At 46.8% G+C, this 18,620-nt stretch overlaps 1 protein-coding gene across 1 annotated transcript in view; it reads right to left on the minus strand.

Moving 5' to 3' along the window:
* The window catches only part of LOC141583308 (uncharacterized), a 31,695-nt gene extending 13,478 nt beyond the window's left edge, over positions 1 to 18,217 (minus strand). The window contains exons 1-2 of the mRNA XM_074392551.1: positions 18,045 to 18,217; positions 17,815 to 17,948 (exon numbers count right to left, since the gene is read on the minus strand). Coding sequence (XP_074248652.1) covers positions 17,815 to 17,948; positions 18,045 to 18,217 — 307 coding nt within the window. The remainder of the gene's footprint in view (positions 1 to 17,814; positions 17,949 to 18,044) is intronic.
* Positions 18,218 to 18,620: the final 403 nt, after the last annotated feature.

An 18,620-nucleotide genomic window follows, 5' to 3' on the forward strand; every position in this document is an offset into this window, starting at 1 on the left:
AGCCACATGCATATTCCAGTTTAAAAATCCCAAAATACCTCTCAAATATGTGAAAAAGGGCCTGTCATTTTATGGCACAGGCCAAGGGTAAGATAACTGTGGGTTTTACTTCTGCAACAGCCACTGTAAGTTGACTGACAAGTACATACAAACATTCAGGGAAACTAACCAGTGTTACAGGATAACAGGTAACAAAAGGTAGTTTAGACCTGAAATGTTGCTCTATGAACAAACCGTTTCATCCACTCTGTTAACTTAAACAATCACATGATGTATGAATTTGGAAATGGAGAGGGGGCTTTTTCCCTCTACTTTAGATTCACAAGTTTAAGTGAAGGCTTGCTATGTGGGTAAATCATGTGTTGCTGAGGCTTGGTATTGGACCTAATTGAACTAAAGAGCTTCTGCTCAGCAAGAAACTTTATTTCTTATAAAAGGTTACACACGGCCCACAAAGGGGCCATCCCACAGGCTGGGAAGCATGTCTCCCACCAAGGGAAGAGCCTGGCACAGCACATGGAAGGGAGTCGGGGCAGGAGCTTTACTCTGGATAATCTGGCTAAATAGAAACTTTCGGCAGGTTACAGGAGGAGCTATGAATATTCATGACAGTGGTCCTGATGCACATGTACAGACCAAACATGCATGTAACATATGACCCATGGTCGCTTTGAGGTAAAGACAGTGTTTAAATGTATTACAATTAGGCTCTCTACCTCAAAAGGTCTTTTCGGGACACAAGGCACACAAGTGCACAGCCTCTATCAACTGGCCACAGCCAGTCTGTGGTGGGTAGTCTCTTCATACAAGAACGTTACTAAAAACAATCTCCTGTCCCATCAGAGCTGTAGTTATGGCTGCTAGAACACGGGTTAGGGGCCAGTTAGTCAGTGTCTGGTGCTGAGCTATCATGGTTTTAACGGTGCTTATTTAGCTGCTAAAGAAAAAGAAAACCCTGTGGCAGTCAGAACAGTTTATTCCTTAAGTTTAGGGGTGTGGGACTCAACCCTTGCCTGGTGTTTACAATTTGGTACCTTGATGTCACAAAGCTTCCATTCTGTCAGTCTTATGATGTCTATTGGAGCATTCATACAGCACAGTTGTGTCTAAACCATGAAAGAAAAGGGGCACACCGAGGCATCAGATTGCCCATCCTATCATGGCCTGATACCCAGCACTGAGCCAGTGAGGAGCAAAGGCCTAGGGCAGGCTGGACTGAGTGGTCCACAGGAGCCTCATTTAGAGAGCCGACTGCCTCAACTCATGGCCCCACAGCCCAACTTCACTAACAAGTCAGTCGCTCCATCTGGAAAATCTGACAGCCTGTCCCATTTTTAGTGCCCTCAGTTTAAGCACCTCTCTGTCAAACCATCAAGAAAACGCTGGCTTCTGAAGATGCGTGGACAGCCTAGTGCATACACTGGACACTCAATAAATGCCAAGGGCAGCTACCTCCTTGGTGTCCAATGAGGACAACTGTCATGATCTTGACAGTGCAGCGTGAGTCCCAGACAAATTCCTTCTTCCCAAAATGTAGAGCAGGGGGGACCAATGTGGGGTGCAGGGACTCTTCAGTCACCTCTCCTCCTGAGCCACCAGCCAGGACAGGTGGCCTGGATGGCACCGTCTTTGCATAGTCCTCTTTTCCTGGAGGCTTCTTCCCCCAAGACGCCACCTGAGCCACCCACTGGCGAACACAGACATCCCTCTCCCCATTCTGTGCCAAAAAATGGAGACCCAGAAATCTCCTCTCACACTCATGGTGGAACCATGACCAGGACCTGCCTCTGACACCCTTAGAAGTCACAGAACCCTCTGACGTGGGTGGGTAGGTGTCAGGGCATGGCTAAGTTTTGTCAGAAACTGGGCACTGGGGGAGTCAGCACCCCAAGGCTGCCTTCTGCACACAAGCCCAGTCTTCTGCTCTGAGGGTCCTGGGCCCCAAACAGCCCCAGCGGAGCAGTTGCCACATGGGGCACCCCCTGCAGTGACTGAATCAGATGTGTCTCCACCTTCGCAAGGCAGCCAAGCCAAGCCTCTGTAGCAGAGTCCAAGGGGAGCTTAAGGAGTGAGCACAAAAAAGGCCTGAGGGTCTGCTGGGGTGGAAGGTGAAGGGAAGAGAGCTGGGAGCCTCTAGAGAAGGTTCCAGCCCAACACAGACTAGGGGTCAGACAAGCCCAGGGCACAACCCGGGTGATCCTAGCCATCTTCATGGGAGGCAGCCCAGGTGTTCATCAGGGCCATCCTCACTGAGGCCAGCCCAGGTGTTCAAAGTTATGTTCACTGGGACCAGCCCAGGTGTTAAAAGTTGTCCACATTGCCTTCAGCCCAGATGTTCACAGCTATCCTCAGTTGTCCTGATCTAGGTGTTCATCATTGTCCTCATGGAGGCCCTGCTTAGGTGTCAATAGCTGTCCTCACTGGACCCAGCCAAGGTGTGCACAGCCGACCACATCAAGGTCAGCCCAGGTGTTCAATGCTGTTCCCATTGGGCCCAGCCCAGGTCTTCACTCCGTCCTAATCAGGGCCAGCCCAATTACTCACAGCCATCCTCACTGGGCAAAACCCGGTATTTATAGCCATCCTCATCAGCTCTGCTGAGGTGTTCTCAACCATCTTCAGCCCAGTTTTGGTGATCGCAGCTGTTCTAACAATGGCCAGCCCAGGTGATCAGAGCGAGCCTCACTGGGCTAAGCACAGGTGTTCACAGCTGTCCTCAGTGGAGCCAACACAGGTCCTCACTGCCATCCTCCTCTGAGCCAGGCCAGCTATTGACAGTCCTCCTCATGGGGACCTAGCCCAGGCGTTAACAGCTGTCTTTACTGCGGCCAGCCTAAACGTGGACTGCTGTCCTCAGTGGGCCAAGCTTCGATGATTACAGCCATCCTCTCCAGGGCTAAGTGTTCACTGTCATGCTCACAGGCTCCAAGACCAGGTGTTAACAGCTGTTCTCATTGTGCCTTGCCTCGGTGCTCACCACAGCTGTCCTCATCAGGACAAGTGTTCGCTGCCATCATCTGTTCCCAGTTCAGGTGTTAATCGTCTTCCTTAATAGCCCTGGCACAGTTGTTTATAGTGGTCCTCACTGGGGAGAGTCCAACTGTTCAGACCCATTTACCTGAGGACCTGCCCAGGTGTTTCCAGCTGGCCTTAATGAATCAAGTTTAAGTTTTCAAAGAGGTCCTCACGAGGGCCAGGTTAGGTGGTCACAGCCATCCACATGACGTCAGCTGAGGTGTTCACAGCTATCCTCACTGGTGGCAGCCAAGGTGTTCACAATCATAATTGGTACCAGCCAAGGTATTATATAGTCACCCTCACTGGGCCTGGCAAGGTGCTCATAGCCATCTTCATCTGAGCCAAATCAGGTTTCCACTACTGTCTACACTTGGCCCAGCCCAGCTGTTCAAAGCTAGCTTCATTGGGAGCAGCCCAGGTGTTCATAGCTGTTCGCATCTGGGCCTTTACAGGTGTTCACAGTGGTCTTCATTAAGGCCAGCCTACGTGGTCACAGCCATCCACATTGGCAGCAGCCTCGATATTCAGAGTCATCCTCATCAGAACTAGTCAATTTGTTCACAACTGTGGTAATCGGGGCTAGCCAAGGTATTACTGGCCACCCTCATAGAGGCCATCCAATGTGTTCCAAGCCCTTCTGCTAGGGGTCAGCCCAGGCTTTCATGACCATCCTCTCTGGGCAAAGTCCAGGTTTTCATAGATATCCTCATTATTCCCAAGCCAGAAGTTCCCAGCTCTTAACTGGGTCCAGCCTAAGCATTCACAGTCGTCCTCAGCTGACCCAATTCCAGGGTTTCTAGTCATTTTCGCTGGGCCCAGCCCAGGCGTTTATAGTGGTCCTTTTCGGGGCAAGTCCAAGTGTTCATAGCCATCTTATTGTGCCCTGCTCAAGTACTCACAGCCATCCTTATGGGAGCCAGCCTAGGCGTTCATAGTAGACCTTGTCAGGGACACCTTAGACATTCACATTTTTGCTCTCTGAATCTAGCCAAGGTATAATATTAGGGCTACCCTCATGAGGACAGCCCAGGTGATCACATCTGTCCTCATTGGGGCAGGCTCAGGTATTCACAGCCATCCTCAGTTAGGTCCAATCCAGGTTTTCAGAGCTGTTTTCTTTGGGCCCAGCTCAGGTTTTCTTTTTTGTTTGTTTGTTTTCTTTTTCTTTTTTTTTTTTTTTTTTTTTGAGACTGAATCTCGCTCTGTCACCCAGGCTGGAGTGCAGTGGTACAATCTCAGGTCACTACAACCTCCGCCTCCCGGGTTCAAGTGATTCTCCTGCCTCAGCCTCCTGAGTAGCTGGAATTACAGGCATGTGCCACCATGCGAAGCTATATTTTTGTACTTTTAGTAGAGACAGGGTTTCACCATATTGGCCAGGTTGGTCTTGAACTCCTGACCTTGTGATCTGCCTGCCTCTGCCTCCCAAAGTGCTGGAATTACAGGCATGAGCCACCGTGCCCAGCCTCCAGCTCAAGTTTTCACAGCGGTCCTCACTACAGCTAGTCCAGGTATCAACAGCTGTCCTCACTTGGCCTAGCCCAGGTGGTCATCGCTGTTCTTATTGGGCTCAAGAGAGGTATTCACAGTTGTCCTCACCAGGGCCAGCCCATGTGTTGATAGCCATCCTGGTCTGGGTGAATGTCACAGTTTACAGTCATCCTTATCACACAACCGTACAGAACCATTCATGTTGGGCCTAGCCCAGGTGTTCACAGCCATTCTCAGTGGAGCCATAACCAAATGGAAAAAATAAGGGAGCCACAACACACACCCAAAACAACAGACAGTCAACACATTATTCAAAAGCACACCAAAGACACAACCATTGAGAAACAGGGGTATTCATGTGCAAAGAACTGAAACAGGACCCTTGTGTTGCACAGAACCCAATAAATCAACACACAATAAACTGAACACTTAAGTCAAATCCTGAGGCCAGAAAACTCCAAGGAAAACACACTGAGTATTTAGTTGGGGGCAACTTGAATGCGAGCACCCAAGCTGCAACAAAAACAAATTATGAAAAATATACCCACAGACAGTTCAACAGCCTCGCCATCTTCCTCTTTCCCCTCACAGGACCCAGAAATCACCGCTTTAAGAAGCAAGATACATGGTGAATGAAGAAAGGAAAGAGGGAAAAAAAAAAGAAAATATAAACACCTGAAACTAAGGACAACTTTAGGGACTCTGCAAAAGAGGCAAAACAATAAACCCAATGAGAAGGCCTCCTACAGACTGGGAGAACATTATGAAAAATCAGGTCTCTGAAAGGAACCCTTAACTAACATACACAAGAAACAAGGGATACTGAGCCACAAGATAAAACCCAATCCACAAGTCAGAAGTGCCCAAAGGAACAGTAGGGGCATTGCTGAAGAGAAGACATAAAACTGACTCACAGGGAAAAGAAAATTTTCTCCACATCACTAGTCATCCCCCAAGAAATCAAAGCGACACTCACATGCCCCACTGAGGGCAAACCTCACTGAGAATAAGTATTACCCAAAAGGCAATGCAAGTTTTTCAAGGCAGGGGCCAGGATAGACTTGCAGAAAGAAAAACTCTACTTCACTCTCGTGGGCAGTGTAAAGTATTATATATGCTGTGGAAAAATAAAGTAGGAGGTTTCTCACAAAGTTGAAACTACAAATACCAGTTCATTTAGCCACCTCAGCACTGGGTAGAAATTTACAGAAAAGGAAACCAGTCCCTAAGGAGATGTCTGCCTTCCTCTGTTTCATGAAGCATTTGCTCACAAGAGCCAAGGAATGGGGTCAGCCTACCTGTTCATTCCCCAGGCGGAGGGACGCAGAAACTGCAGGATGTATGCACACGGAGTACCCTTCAGTCATTGAACTTCAGAACATCACCTCACTTCTGGCAAGGCAGAGAAACGAGGACACTGGGTCAAACAAAATGAGACAGGCAGAGAAAGACAAACAAGGCATGTCAAATCTAAACAAGTTCATCTCCCAGAATCAGCGACTTCAATGGTGTCTACCTGAGGCTGCGGGGGAGGGCTACCAATCACTAGAGAGTCACGCTTAAATGAGAGGCATGAATTCTGGTTGTACTGTCACACAGCAGGGTAAACTGGCATTAACAACCACCTAGCATCCACTCCTAACAGCGGGAAGGGAAGATGTGAATGCTCAGGTGTTCATGGCCATCCCACCAGCTCCAGATGAGGTATTCACTGCTGTCCTCACTGTGCTCAGTCAAGGTGTTCACAGCCATCCTCACAGGGACAACCAGATATTCACAGCTGTTCTACTGTGGCCTAGGCTTGCTGTTCACAGCCTTCCTAATCAGGGTCAGCCAGTGATCACAGCTGTCCTCAGTAGGCCCACCTCAGGTGATCACAGGTGTCCTTACTAGGTCTCCAAAAAGTCTTCCTTGCCATCCTCACTGAGGCCAGTCCAAGTGTTCACAGCTGTACTCACGGGGCCGAGCCCAGGAGTTCACAACAGTCCTCATCAGGGCAGATGAGGTTTTCAAACCTGTCTGCGCTGGCACAGCCCATGGTTCACAGCTGTTCTCACTGGCTCGGTCCAGTTGCTCACAGCCGTCTAAGAGTGGGCAGCCCAGGTGTTCACAGCTGTCCTCATTGGAGCCCACAGGTGCTCAGAGCTGTTCTCATCTGAGCCAGCCCAGGAACTTACATTCCTTCTTATGGGGATGCGGCGCAGGGCTCAATAGCTCTCCTTCTTGGGCCAAGCCCAGATATTCACAGCTGTCTGAATTGGGTTGAGCCAAGATTTTCATAGCCATCCAAACCGGGGCCAGCCTAGTTGTTCACTGACAGGCTTATAGGTTCCCAGACCAAGTGTAAATAGCTTTCCTTCTTACATCCAGCTCAGGTGTTCACAGTCTCCTTCCCTCAGGACCCACCAGGTGCCACTGGAAGCTTTTAGGTGACTTGGGTTGCATCCTGGGGAAGAAACAGCTCCTGTTCCCAGTGCTGATTGCTGAGGTGGGAGCTTCTATAGAGTTTCTTCACTGTGTCTTCTCTAGTGTTTTTCTTTTCAAAGTGAGTGTAGAAGGTTTCATTTTCTTCTCCAGCAAGGTGGAGAACCCTGGAGGACACCAGGTGGAATGAAATCAGCATGCACAGAAAGAAAGATGGCATGTGGGATGTAACAAGGTCAATCTCCTAGATGCAGAAACTTCAATGGTGGCTACCTGAGGCTGCGTGGGAGGATTCCAAATGGGTACAAAATCAGAACTAGATGAGAGATGTGATTTCTGGTTACACTGTTGCACAGCAGGGTGGACTGGTTTCTTTTTTCAGCTTAAAACCTTGGTTTTCTGAAAGACTTCTTTTTGTTGTGATTAAGGGGTTCACCTGCCAGCTAGTTACATGGCTACAGAGCAGGACACTGAAGCTTGGGTCCCAAAGACATCTCACACTGAGGCAGTGAACCCAGTTACAGTCAAGTACTTCTTCCATCCCAAAAGGATTGATGTGTACAATTTGTCTGGGCCCAAGGAAAACAGCTATGAATAACTGGGCTGGGCCTAATGAGAACAGCTGTGAAGGCCTGGAGTGGGCCCGAAGTGGATAACTGCAAACACTTTAAAAAGAAAACAAACAAAAAGTAATAATTCCCAAATGCAATAGAAAGGTAATGTGAAAGAGCACTTAAATGCTTCTCACAACCAAGTTCACTATTAGGATGTGAAAGCTTTTACTGAAGAAAGATGTACTTCTATTCAGCCATCTGTGCTTTTCCCTGGACCCTTTACCATAAGTAGGTACAGCATGAGATCTAAGGCCATGAGATGCGGGGTTTCTCTCTTAGAAACTAACCAACCTATGAAATAAAACATAAGGTCATCCTTCAATGTGTGAAACACAGTAAAGCAGCATTGAAAAATAATGTTCTTTTAGAGGAAAGATCTGAACAAATATTTCCAAGAGCTAAAAAAAATCATAAAAAATACTGAAAATAATTACTATTAGCAAATCCCTAGGAATTATGAATGACCGTTCTCAACATTCTAGTCATTTGAACCCAACTACCAATTTCAAGAAGAATGGTAGAGACAATCTTTTTATAGGTTCTTGGTGATGGAATTAGTCTGGAGTTAAAGACCAAAAATGATTATCACCAGGGAAACAGTGGAGCCAAACTCAAAATATACAGCAGCCTTAAATCTAAAGAGTAATGAGGTGAAATGCCTTCCAGAAGTTCTCAGACACATTACACTGCAGCTTGCTTTCCATCGAAGATTCAAAAGGGACACTGCATGTGGTAGGACATGCTGTCCTCTGGATTGTCTGTGTCATCATCCTCTAAAAGTAATGACTAATAAGGAATAATAAAACTTAAGTTAGAAGTATGTACACAGACTTCACAGAAAGCCTTGACAGATGTACTCGTGAGCACCCACATTGCTTTCTTGGAATGCTCATGTATGCTCAAACATGACAACAACTACACATATTCAGTTTCAATACTTCCTAGCTGGTATAATTATGAACGCATCATGTCTTTGAGCCTCTGATCAATTAGGAAAAATCAGTCTAATACCAGGATCTCCTCAACAGGTAAGTGCAACACAACATAAATGAGAAACTTTCAGTATCACTGACTGCCATATCATAAGCTATTATCACATTATTTAAAATTTCTGAGATCGAGCCTATACATTACTTTCTTGTTTTTAGAGACAGGGTCTTGTTCTGATCCCCATGCTGGAAGGCAGTGGTGCAATCACAGCTGACTGCAGCAGCCCCTGAACTCCTGGGCTCAAGCAATCTTCTTCCTTCCAACTCTTAAGCAGCTGGGACTACAGGGACATGCCAACCACACCTGGTCAGTTTTTTAATTTTTCTGTAGAGATAAGGTCTCACTATGTTGCCCAGGCTGGAACATACTTCAAAAATACGGTGTTAGTAATTTTATATAACTTAATTTGAGAGTAGCTCTGGAGTTCAAAAATCACATTAGGTCAAGTTCATCTGTTATACAGGCAGCTTATCACAACAGCAGATTTATTGAAATGTGTGACCATGAACAACATGTCTATACAGATTTCAGAAACTACTAGAGTACTTCTAAGTTATGTCTAGTTTTAGCAAACTCTAAAAGTAATAAAAATGTTTGAAACAATTTTCAGACAATACACATACACATCTATACACATCTATCACACCCAACAGGACAAAGGAAGGGATTCCCCTCAGGGAGCCCAGGCTGCATAGAGACTGCTGGAAGACTGCATTCATGGAACAAGTTGTGCCACCTTCCTCAGCCCCATACACCTTGAACTGCACACACATTCCACTGAGGCAGGTACTGGGAAAGAGAGGAATAGTAATAGCATAGGAAGAGGAATTAGCATCTCTGCCACAGGCACATTTTCACTATAGCTTTAGGGGATGTCTGAGAGAGAAAACAGAGATACTCCCAGATTTACTCATGCAGTATGTGCTGAAAGTTGTGCTAGCAAAACCTGTGTTCACCAAGTACTCCTTCAAACACCAATACAATTACAAAATGCTGTCTCAATGTTTCTCTTTCATTCATAAAATATTTGGCACATATTGGGTGTGTAGTTTATGTAATCACTTGAGTTTGATTCAACAAGTATTTATTAAGGGCTTACTATGAGGTAGGCACTGTGCCAGGGATACAAGAGAGACAAGAGATGTGCATGGATCCTGATCTCAGGGAGCTTACACAATCTAGTAGGGTAAGCAGGCATAATAAAGTAAATATACTGAAATATATTTACAAATTAAGATTGTACTCTGAACGAAAGAAACAGAAGTCTATGAAGTGGTTACCAGAAAGTGGTTATCCTCACCAGTCTGGACAGTTAAAGGCGGCTCATATTGTAATCCCCTTCCATTCAGAGAGGTAAAATTCCTCTACTCAATGACTTCTAGTAAACATACATGAAAAAGATTAAATATCCTATCACGTCACTTGCATGTGTTGAAGTAATGTAGACCCCAGTACAGTGCTTTTGGGTATAAACCCAGAAAAGATATCTGGGATAAAGCTGAACACAACAGTTCTCCAAGCAAAAAAATACATATATATTGTAACTAGACACCTGGAAATGCTATCCCTACAAGATCTTGGTTCTCATGCCATAAGCAGAATCACTTCATCTAAACACATCAAATATAAGTACTCATGTAATAACCAACCAGCTTACAAAAACCTGTATGTCTTTTAGATCTCCAGGAATTGCTAAATACTGCACACTTTTCATCATCATCAGACATACGCTTAGTTCTAACACTGAAATTTATGTGTGGTCTGAAACAGAATTGAAAAAAAAAATATTACAAAGTAAGAAAAACTGGGCTGGGTGCGGTGGCTCACGCTTGTAATCCCAGCACTTTGGAAGGCTAAGGGGGGTGGATCAGGAGGTCAAGAGATCGAGACCATCCTGGCCAACATGGTGAAACCCCATCTCCACTAAAAATACAAAAATTAGCCAGGTGTGGTGTCATGTGCCCGTGGTCCCAGCTACTCGGGAGGCTGAGGTGGAAGAATCGCTTGAAACCAGGAAGCGGAGGTTGCAGTGAGCTGGGATTGCGCCACTGTACTCCACCCTGGTGACAGAACAAGACTCCGTCTCAAAAAAAAAAAAAAAAGGAAAAAAGAAAGAAAGAAAGGAAAACTGGTTTGTAACACAGACAAAAATGTAAGTATTTATCCAACACAAATGTTTTCTTCATTATCTATAATCCCTGACTTGAAAAAATATTAACTGTTCCTTTAAATCTGTTTGTTAAATAAATGCATGAAAAGCTAAACCATAGCATAAAATAAACAGTATGAAACTAAAGTATTGGCCAGGAACAGTGGCTCACGCCTGTAATCGTAGGACTTTGGGAGGCCAAGGCAGGTGATCACAAGGCCTGACCAACGTGGGGAAACCCTGTCTCCACTAAAAATACAAAAATTAGTTGGGTGTGGTGGCTTGTGCCTGTAATCCCAACTACTCAGGAGGCTTAGGCAGGAGAATCACTTGAACCCAGAAAGTGAAGGTTGCAGTGAGCCAAGATCACGCCACTGCACTCCAGCCTGGGCAACAGAGCAAGACTCTGTCTCAAAAGTAAATAAATAAATAAATAAATAAATAAATAAATAAGAAACTAAAGTATTACGAACTAATTGTTTTAAAGACAAAATCATTCCCAATTTATGTTCCCTCACATTTCTAAATTTTGCAAGTGCTGCTTCTTCTATCTACGAAAAGTGTTTCCACTTCATTTCCCGCAAGTGTTTATGTTACATAACACTCAACTCTGACCTACAAAGAGTAAGTCTGACTTCCTGTGATGTTAGAGGAGAAAGCGAAAGGCAGGTTGAAATGCATCCTCCCGTCCCTGGTCTGGTATTGCAGGGCATGCACAACTTACATCCCTCTTGCAGATTTCAATGTATACTGAGCTGTTCATTGCTCCATCTCTGGGCTCACATTCTTCTCATTGCCGGAATGGAATAACCTTCCTCTCCTTGTTTCACTTGGCTTGATAGCTTTTCAGGCTCTCCTTTACATTTCACCACCAGGCCTTAGGTGGACATCAGAACTCAACTGGACATCCCATCTACAAGTGGATACAGGGCCCCAGGAGGATGTCTGGCCCCAGGTTGACACCCAGGCTCCAGGTTAACACCTGGCCTAAGGTGAACAGGATATGGGTTCACACCTAGGCCTCCAGTAAAAACCAGGCCCCATGGGGATTATTAGGCCTCAGGTAGACACAAGGCCCCAGGTGGACCCTTGGGCCTCAGGTGAATATCTATGCCCCAGCTGAACATCAGTCAACAGGTGGATGCCCAAGCCCTTGGTGAACACCAAACAACAAATTAACATCAGACCCAGAGAGACATTTGACCCCATGTGGATACCTAGGTAGTCTGGTAAACATCAGGCTCCAGATAAACACCAGGCCACAGAAAGGTAATAGGCCACACCTAAACACCCAGGCTTCAGGTGGGTATCAAGCCCAGCTAAATGCCAGGCCCCCAATGGATGTTGAATTCACGTGCCAGGCTGACACCCAGGTCCCAGTTACACACCAGGTCATAGGGGCACATCAGGCCCCAAGAGGATACCCAAGCCCCAACTAGGTATCAGGCCACAGGTAAACACTCAGGCCCCATGTGCACATGTGGCACCAGGTGAATAGCCAGTCCCACTGTGGACATAGGCCCCCAGGTGAATATCAGGCTTAAGGCTGACACCTGGGCCCCAGGTTTACATGAGGACTCAAGTGGACACTTCACTCCAAATGGACATCAGACCCCAAGTGAAATTCAGACCTAGATGGATACCTAGGCTCCAAGTGGACATCTAGTCCCCAGATAAGCACAAGACCCCAGGTAGACTTCAGTCCCTAAGGTGACACCCAGGCTTCAGGTGGACACCAGGCTCGTGGTGGAAATTAACACAAAAACTGACACCTAGGAACTCGGTAAACACCGGGGCACATCTAAATTATTAGGGTCCAGGTAAAAACCCACACCCCAGGTCGACACCAGGCCCCAGATGAACATCAGGCCCCAGGGTGACACCAGGCCTCATGTGGTACCTAGGTGCCTGGTGAACAACAGGCTGCAGATTGAATCCAAAGCCACAGCAGGGTTACAGACTCAGGCCCCAGGTGGGAATCAAAACCCCCTGGTAAACCAGGCTCCAAGCAGACATTAGGGCCAAGCACAACACCTGGCCCCAGGTGAACAACAGGCCTAAGGTAGCTATCAGGCCCCAAGGGAACACTAGACTCAAGGTGTACATCAGGCACCATATCCCAGTTGACACCAAGTCACACAGGCCCCAGGTAGACACCAAATCTCAAGATGGAAATCAGGCCCTAGGTAAACAGAAGGCCCCAGGTGAACATCAGGCCCCAGGTAGACATCAGACCCAAGATAAATACTCATCCCCAGGTAAACACCAGACCCCAGGCAGATTATAGGTCCCAGAAAGATACCCAGGCCCCAAAGAGAAATCAGTCCCTAGATGAACTCTGGTCTGCAGGTGGACATCAGACTGGGTATCCACCTGGGATATGGTGTTCACTGGGAGGCTATATCCACCTTGAGACTATTATTATTCTGTGGCCTGGTATTCACCTGAGCCCTGAGAATCAATCTGATGCCTGATATCCACCTGGGACCTACATAACCACCAGGGGTCTGGTGGTCACTTGAGGCTTGATGTCAACCTGTAGTATAGGTCTCCACCAGAGGCCTAATGTCCACCTGAGGTCTGGGGTTCACCTGGGGCTTGGTGTTCACCTGGAGCCTTCGTGTTCACCTGGATCCTGGTATCCATCCAAAGCCTGGGGTCTGCCTGGGGCATTACTATGTCCACTTGAAGACCAGGTACCCAACTAGGGCCTGATTTTCACCTAAGGCCTTATAGCCACATGAGGCCTGGGTATACCCCTGAAGCCTTGGTATCCTCCTTGTGCCTGAGTCCATCTGGGACATTCTGTCCAACTGAGGCCTGGGTATAAACCCTGGTGCCTGATGTATATTTCAAGTCCAGGGTGCACCTGAGACCTGATGGCCACCTGAGGCCATATATCCACCTGGAGCCAGGGTGTCCACTTGGGGTCTAATGTTTACCAGGAGGAACACAAGTATTCACCTGGGGCCTCATGTATACCTGATGCCCAGGTATGAGCACGGGGCATGAGCATCCACCTGGGCCTGATGTTCAACTGGAGCCTGGTGTCCACCTGGAACCTATTTGTCAACTGGGAACTTGATGTCCACCTTGTGCCTGATGTCCATTTGGAAACTGGAATCCACCTGGGAACTGGTATACACCTAAGACATAGTGTCAACATGGTGTTTAATATCCAACATTCACCTAGGACTGTCCACTTAAGACCTGATGTCTGCCTGGAACCCAGGTCTCCACTTGGGTCATGAATATTGACTGAGGCCTGGATTCTCACTTGGGGCCTTACGTCTACCCAGAAGGGGCACAATGCACTCTACCCTATTCCTAGGAAAAGTTTGTGGAGAGTTGCCGTACAACCACCCCTCACAGTTCAGGAACATGCCCTCCTAAAGACACCATTCAGGAAAGTGACTTGGCCCAGGTCACTGTTTGTGGCATGAAGATCTGAAGGCAGCACTGGAAGACAGAGATGCAGCTGCAGTCGCCCCAGCTCCCCTCCACCAAGTAGCACCCCAGGTTGCTGGCCACTTCTAAATCAGGTACCGGAATTGGGGCCCTGGAACTCACAGTTCCACATGGCTAGGAGGCCTCACAATCATGGTGGAAGGTGAAAGGTGCATCTCACATGGCGGCAGACAAGAGACAGAGTGAGAGAGCCAAGTGAAAGGGATTTCCTCTTATAAAACCATCAGGTCTCATGAGACTTATTCACTACCATGAAAACAGTATGGGAGAAACTACCCCCACGATTTAATTATCTCCCACCAGGTCCATCCCACAACATGTGGTAATTATGGGAGTACAAGTCAAGATGTGATTTGGGAGGGGACACAGAGCCAAACCATATCACCTTCTATGCACATCTCTGAACTAGGTACATAAAACTCAAGCAGTGGCTCAAGCATGTCACATTGTTCAGAGGAACTGGGGCTGCTCACCCAGCACAGTAAGACTAGCTATCCACATCAAGGTTTTGCAGGAGGAGAAAGGAAGGCATTTATTTGCAGGGCACCAAGCAAGGAGAATCAGGCAGCTCATGCTCAAGTTCCAACCACCCAGTTGGCTTACAGGGAAAGATTTTTAAAGGTGGGAGGCAGAGGCGACAGGCAAAGCCATAAATCAATACATGAAGCCTCAGCCGGGCGTGGTGGCTCAAGCCTGTAATCCCAGCACTTTGGGAGGCTGAGGCGGGTGGATCACGAGGTCAAGAGATCGAGACCATCTCGATCAACATGGTGAAACCCCATCTCTACTAAAAATACAAAAAATTAGCTGGGCATGGTGGCGCATGCCTGTAATCCCAGCTACTCAGGAGGCTGAGGCAGGAGAGTTGCCTGAACCCAGGAGGCGGAGGTTGCGGTGAGCCGAGATCGCGCCATTGCACTCCAGCCTGGGTAACAAGAGCGAAACTCCGTCTCAAAAAAAAAAAAAAAAAAAAAAAAAAAAAGATTTTCTGATTTGTGATTAGTTAAGGAGGTGAAGCTTTGTCTAAAAATATGGGGTCTGCAGAAAAGAATGTTCACTCTGGCCTGTGAGTGTGGCTTCCTCCAGATCCCTCAGGAAGAAATTTAGAACAAGAACTCCAATCACAGAGTTTAGTCCTCATTTCCTTTTTATCGGAGGTCTATGTGCTAGTTGATCGGTTTAATGGGAGTCTAGGTTTCTGAAAAACAACTCAAGGACACACACTAAGATGTTATGTTTAGATTCTATAGGGAGTGATTTGGGTTGACTGTGTCCCCATCCAAATCTCATCTTGACTTGTAGCTCCCGTAATTCCCATGTGTCATGGGAGGGATCTGGTGAGAGATAATTGAATCATACTAATTGAATCAGGTGTCCCCAATGGTAGTGAATAAGTCCTACGAGATCTGATGGTTTTATCAATGCGAGTTCCCCTGCACAAGCTCTCTTGCCTGACGTCATGTAAGATGTGACTTTGCTTCTCATTTACCTTCTGCCATGATTGTGAGGCCTCCACAGCCATGTGGAACTGTGAGTCCATTAAACCCCTTTTCTTTTAAATTACCCACTCTTGGGTATGTCTTTATTAGTAGCATGAGAACAGAATGATACAGGGAACAAAAACATTTCTTGACTCTAACTTCCTTGGCTATTGTTTTAAGCTACAATGACCTTATTGTTTGCAAAGTTGCTGGTTTACTTCTCAGGACTAGCTAGGTACCTGGAATTTCTTTGAAGGAACTCAAAGAAAGATTTTTTCTGTTTTCATGCTGGGGTAGGGGAGTGACACTCAGCAAGTCCCTAAGAGTGGTACCTGATACATCTTAGTTACAATATTGCTAGGGAACATATGACCCAGCAATCCCACTGCTGATGTACACTCCAAAGAAAAGACATTAGCATGTCAAAGAGGCATCTCACTCTGATGTTTGTTTGCAGCACTGTTTACAATAATTAAGATTTGGAAGCAACCCAGGTGTCCATCAACAGATGAATGGATAAAGAAAATGTGGTATATGTACACAATGGAGCACTATTCAGCCATAAAAAAGAATGAGATCCAGTCATTTGTAACTACACGGATGGAAGTGGAGATCATTATGTTAAGTAAAATAAGCCAGGCACAGAAAGACAAACATCACATGTTTTCACTTCATGGGATGTAAAAATCAAAACAATTGAACTCATGGACATACATATGGTTACCAGAAGCTGGAAGGGTGGAGGGGGGGTATGGTGGGGGACAAGGATCTTGGGTAGCTAGGAATGGTTAATAGGTTAAAAAAAGTTAAAAAGAATGCATAAGACCTACTATTTGGTAGCACAACAGGGTGGCTATAGTCAATAATAACCCATATATTTTACAATAACTTAAAGAGTGTAATTGGATTGTTTGTAACTCAGAGAATAAACACTTGAGGGGATAGATATCCTGTTCTCCATGATGAGCTTATTTCATAAGATCTTTCCCTCTGATTCCTTAGTTTGGATGAATTATATAATAGAATCATAATAATTATACAATATATGTATATTACATATATTATGTATAAATATATTAATAGTACAGGCCAGGTGCGGTGGCTCAAGCCTGTAATCCCAGCACTTTGGGAGGCCAAGGCGGGTGGATCACGAGGTCCAGAGGTCGAGACCATCCTGGTCAACATGGTGAAACCCTATCTCTACTAAAAATACAAAAAACTAGCTGGGCGTGGTGGTGCGTGCCTGTAATCCCAGCTACTTAGGAGGCTGAGGCAGGAGAATTGCCTGAGCCCAGGAGGCAGAGGTTGCGGTGAGCTGAGATCACGCCATTGCACTCCAGCCTGGGTAACAAGAGCGAAACTCTGTCTCAAAAAAAAAAGTACATATACTATAACCTATATTATACATGTGCCATAATAGAATATAATATATATTATGTAATATGTCCTATTATATATTATTTTCATAAATATTTATATTAACACCATATAAAATAATTTATATATGAATATATACATATATGACTATACAAATTTATGCCTGTATCAAAACATCTCATGTACCCCACAAGTAGGTACACCAACCATGTACCTACAAAAATAACAAATAAAAAACATTTAAAAAGATTACTAGGGAAGTAGGGTCCATACAAGATGGTGATAATATATGTTAGCAAATGCTAAATGCCAAAGGCATGGCACTCACAAGTGCTTCAGGGACTGTGAAACTACCCCCAGGCGACAAGTTAAGCCAAAAGGCGCGCGCGCACACACACACACACACACACACACACACACGATCCTGATTGTGATGCGGGCTTGCAGGAAAAAAATGCCCAAATTTCCCTGGCAGTTGAACCAAACAGTGGAGAGGTGATTGCTGAGCTCTTTGGATAAGAGGTTTTGAGCAGCATTGCCTGCTTTTGTTCCTGATTGCTGCGAGAATTTTCGCATGTATCTTTTCTCTGCTTCTGGGAATTGGAGGCCTCTGAGCTGGTAAGCAGTCTCTCTGTCACAAGAGGGGACAAGAAACTGGGGACCCGGGAAAGGAGGGTGCTGTAAGGAAGAGCTAGCCTGCTTCAGCCACGTTTGTTGTTCCTTCTTTATTGGCACACTTTTGGGAGCAGCAGATAAAGACTGGCAAGCGTCTAACCTGCCTACGGAATAGTCTGAGACCCACCTTGCTGCTTGCTTCTTTTTCTTCCCAAGACAGACCTTGGTTGCACTGTGTATTCCATCAGCTCCTGGGAGACAGACAGGTGAGGACTAGGAAAGGTGACTGCTGACTCCAAGCAAATGTGTTGCTCTTGAGACCTGGGGCAGGGGAGAGAGAGGTCTCTGTCTGGGCAGACTCAGCAGAGGTCGGCACAAGGACTGGCTGTTGACAGTCTGCGAATTTGTAGCTCACACCTGTGCCCAAGAGCCCTCTCCCTCCCATCCGTGGGGGCCCCGCCACATCTTCTCAGGTCCTGGGGGAATGGGATCCATGGTGGGTGGACGATGCCCTGCGGCAGCCGTGCCTCCTGGATGTCGCCAGGGCGGTCACGCAGAATCCTCCCCCCCCCACACAAAGTTTTGACCATTGACTCCTCCACCTCGGCTCCCCACTTTCCCTCCTGGGCTCAGGTTCTGATAGCAACCCTAGGGTGTGGGTTCCTGGGACGAAGCAGTGAAGGCAGCAGGCGCTGGATTGAGTCGTCCTCTGCCAAGGAGCAGTTTACTGGAGTTAATGTAGGCAGCTCCTTTGGGAAGGGAAGGAAGGAGCACCGTCTGCTCGCCCCCGCGTGTCTGCCTGTGTGTGCTGTGCAAGGGCGTGCGTGCGTGCTTGTGTGTGTGCGCACGGCCAAGGCGTTCCTCAGGTTGTGCAGCTTTGAAACCTAAGGAGCCACTGGAGTGGCGGAGGGTGGTGGTGGGGGCTCCACCGCAGGCGGCCCAGGTGAGCCCAGAAGCCCGGCTCCTGAACTCGGGCGCAGGCAGAGCGGGGAC

Source organism: Saimiri boliviensis (assembly GCF_048565385.1).
Source record: "Saimiri boliviensis isolate mSaiBol1 chromosome 19 unlocalized genomic scaffold, mSaiBol1.pri SUPER_19_unloc_3, whole genome shotgun sequence".
Taxonomy (NCBI): Eukaryota; Metazoa; Chordata; class Mammalia; order Primates; family Cebidae; genus Saimiri; species Saimiri boliviensis.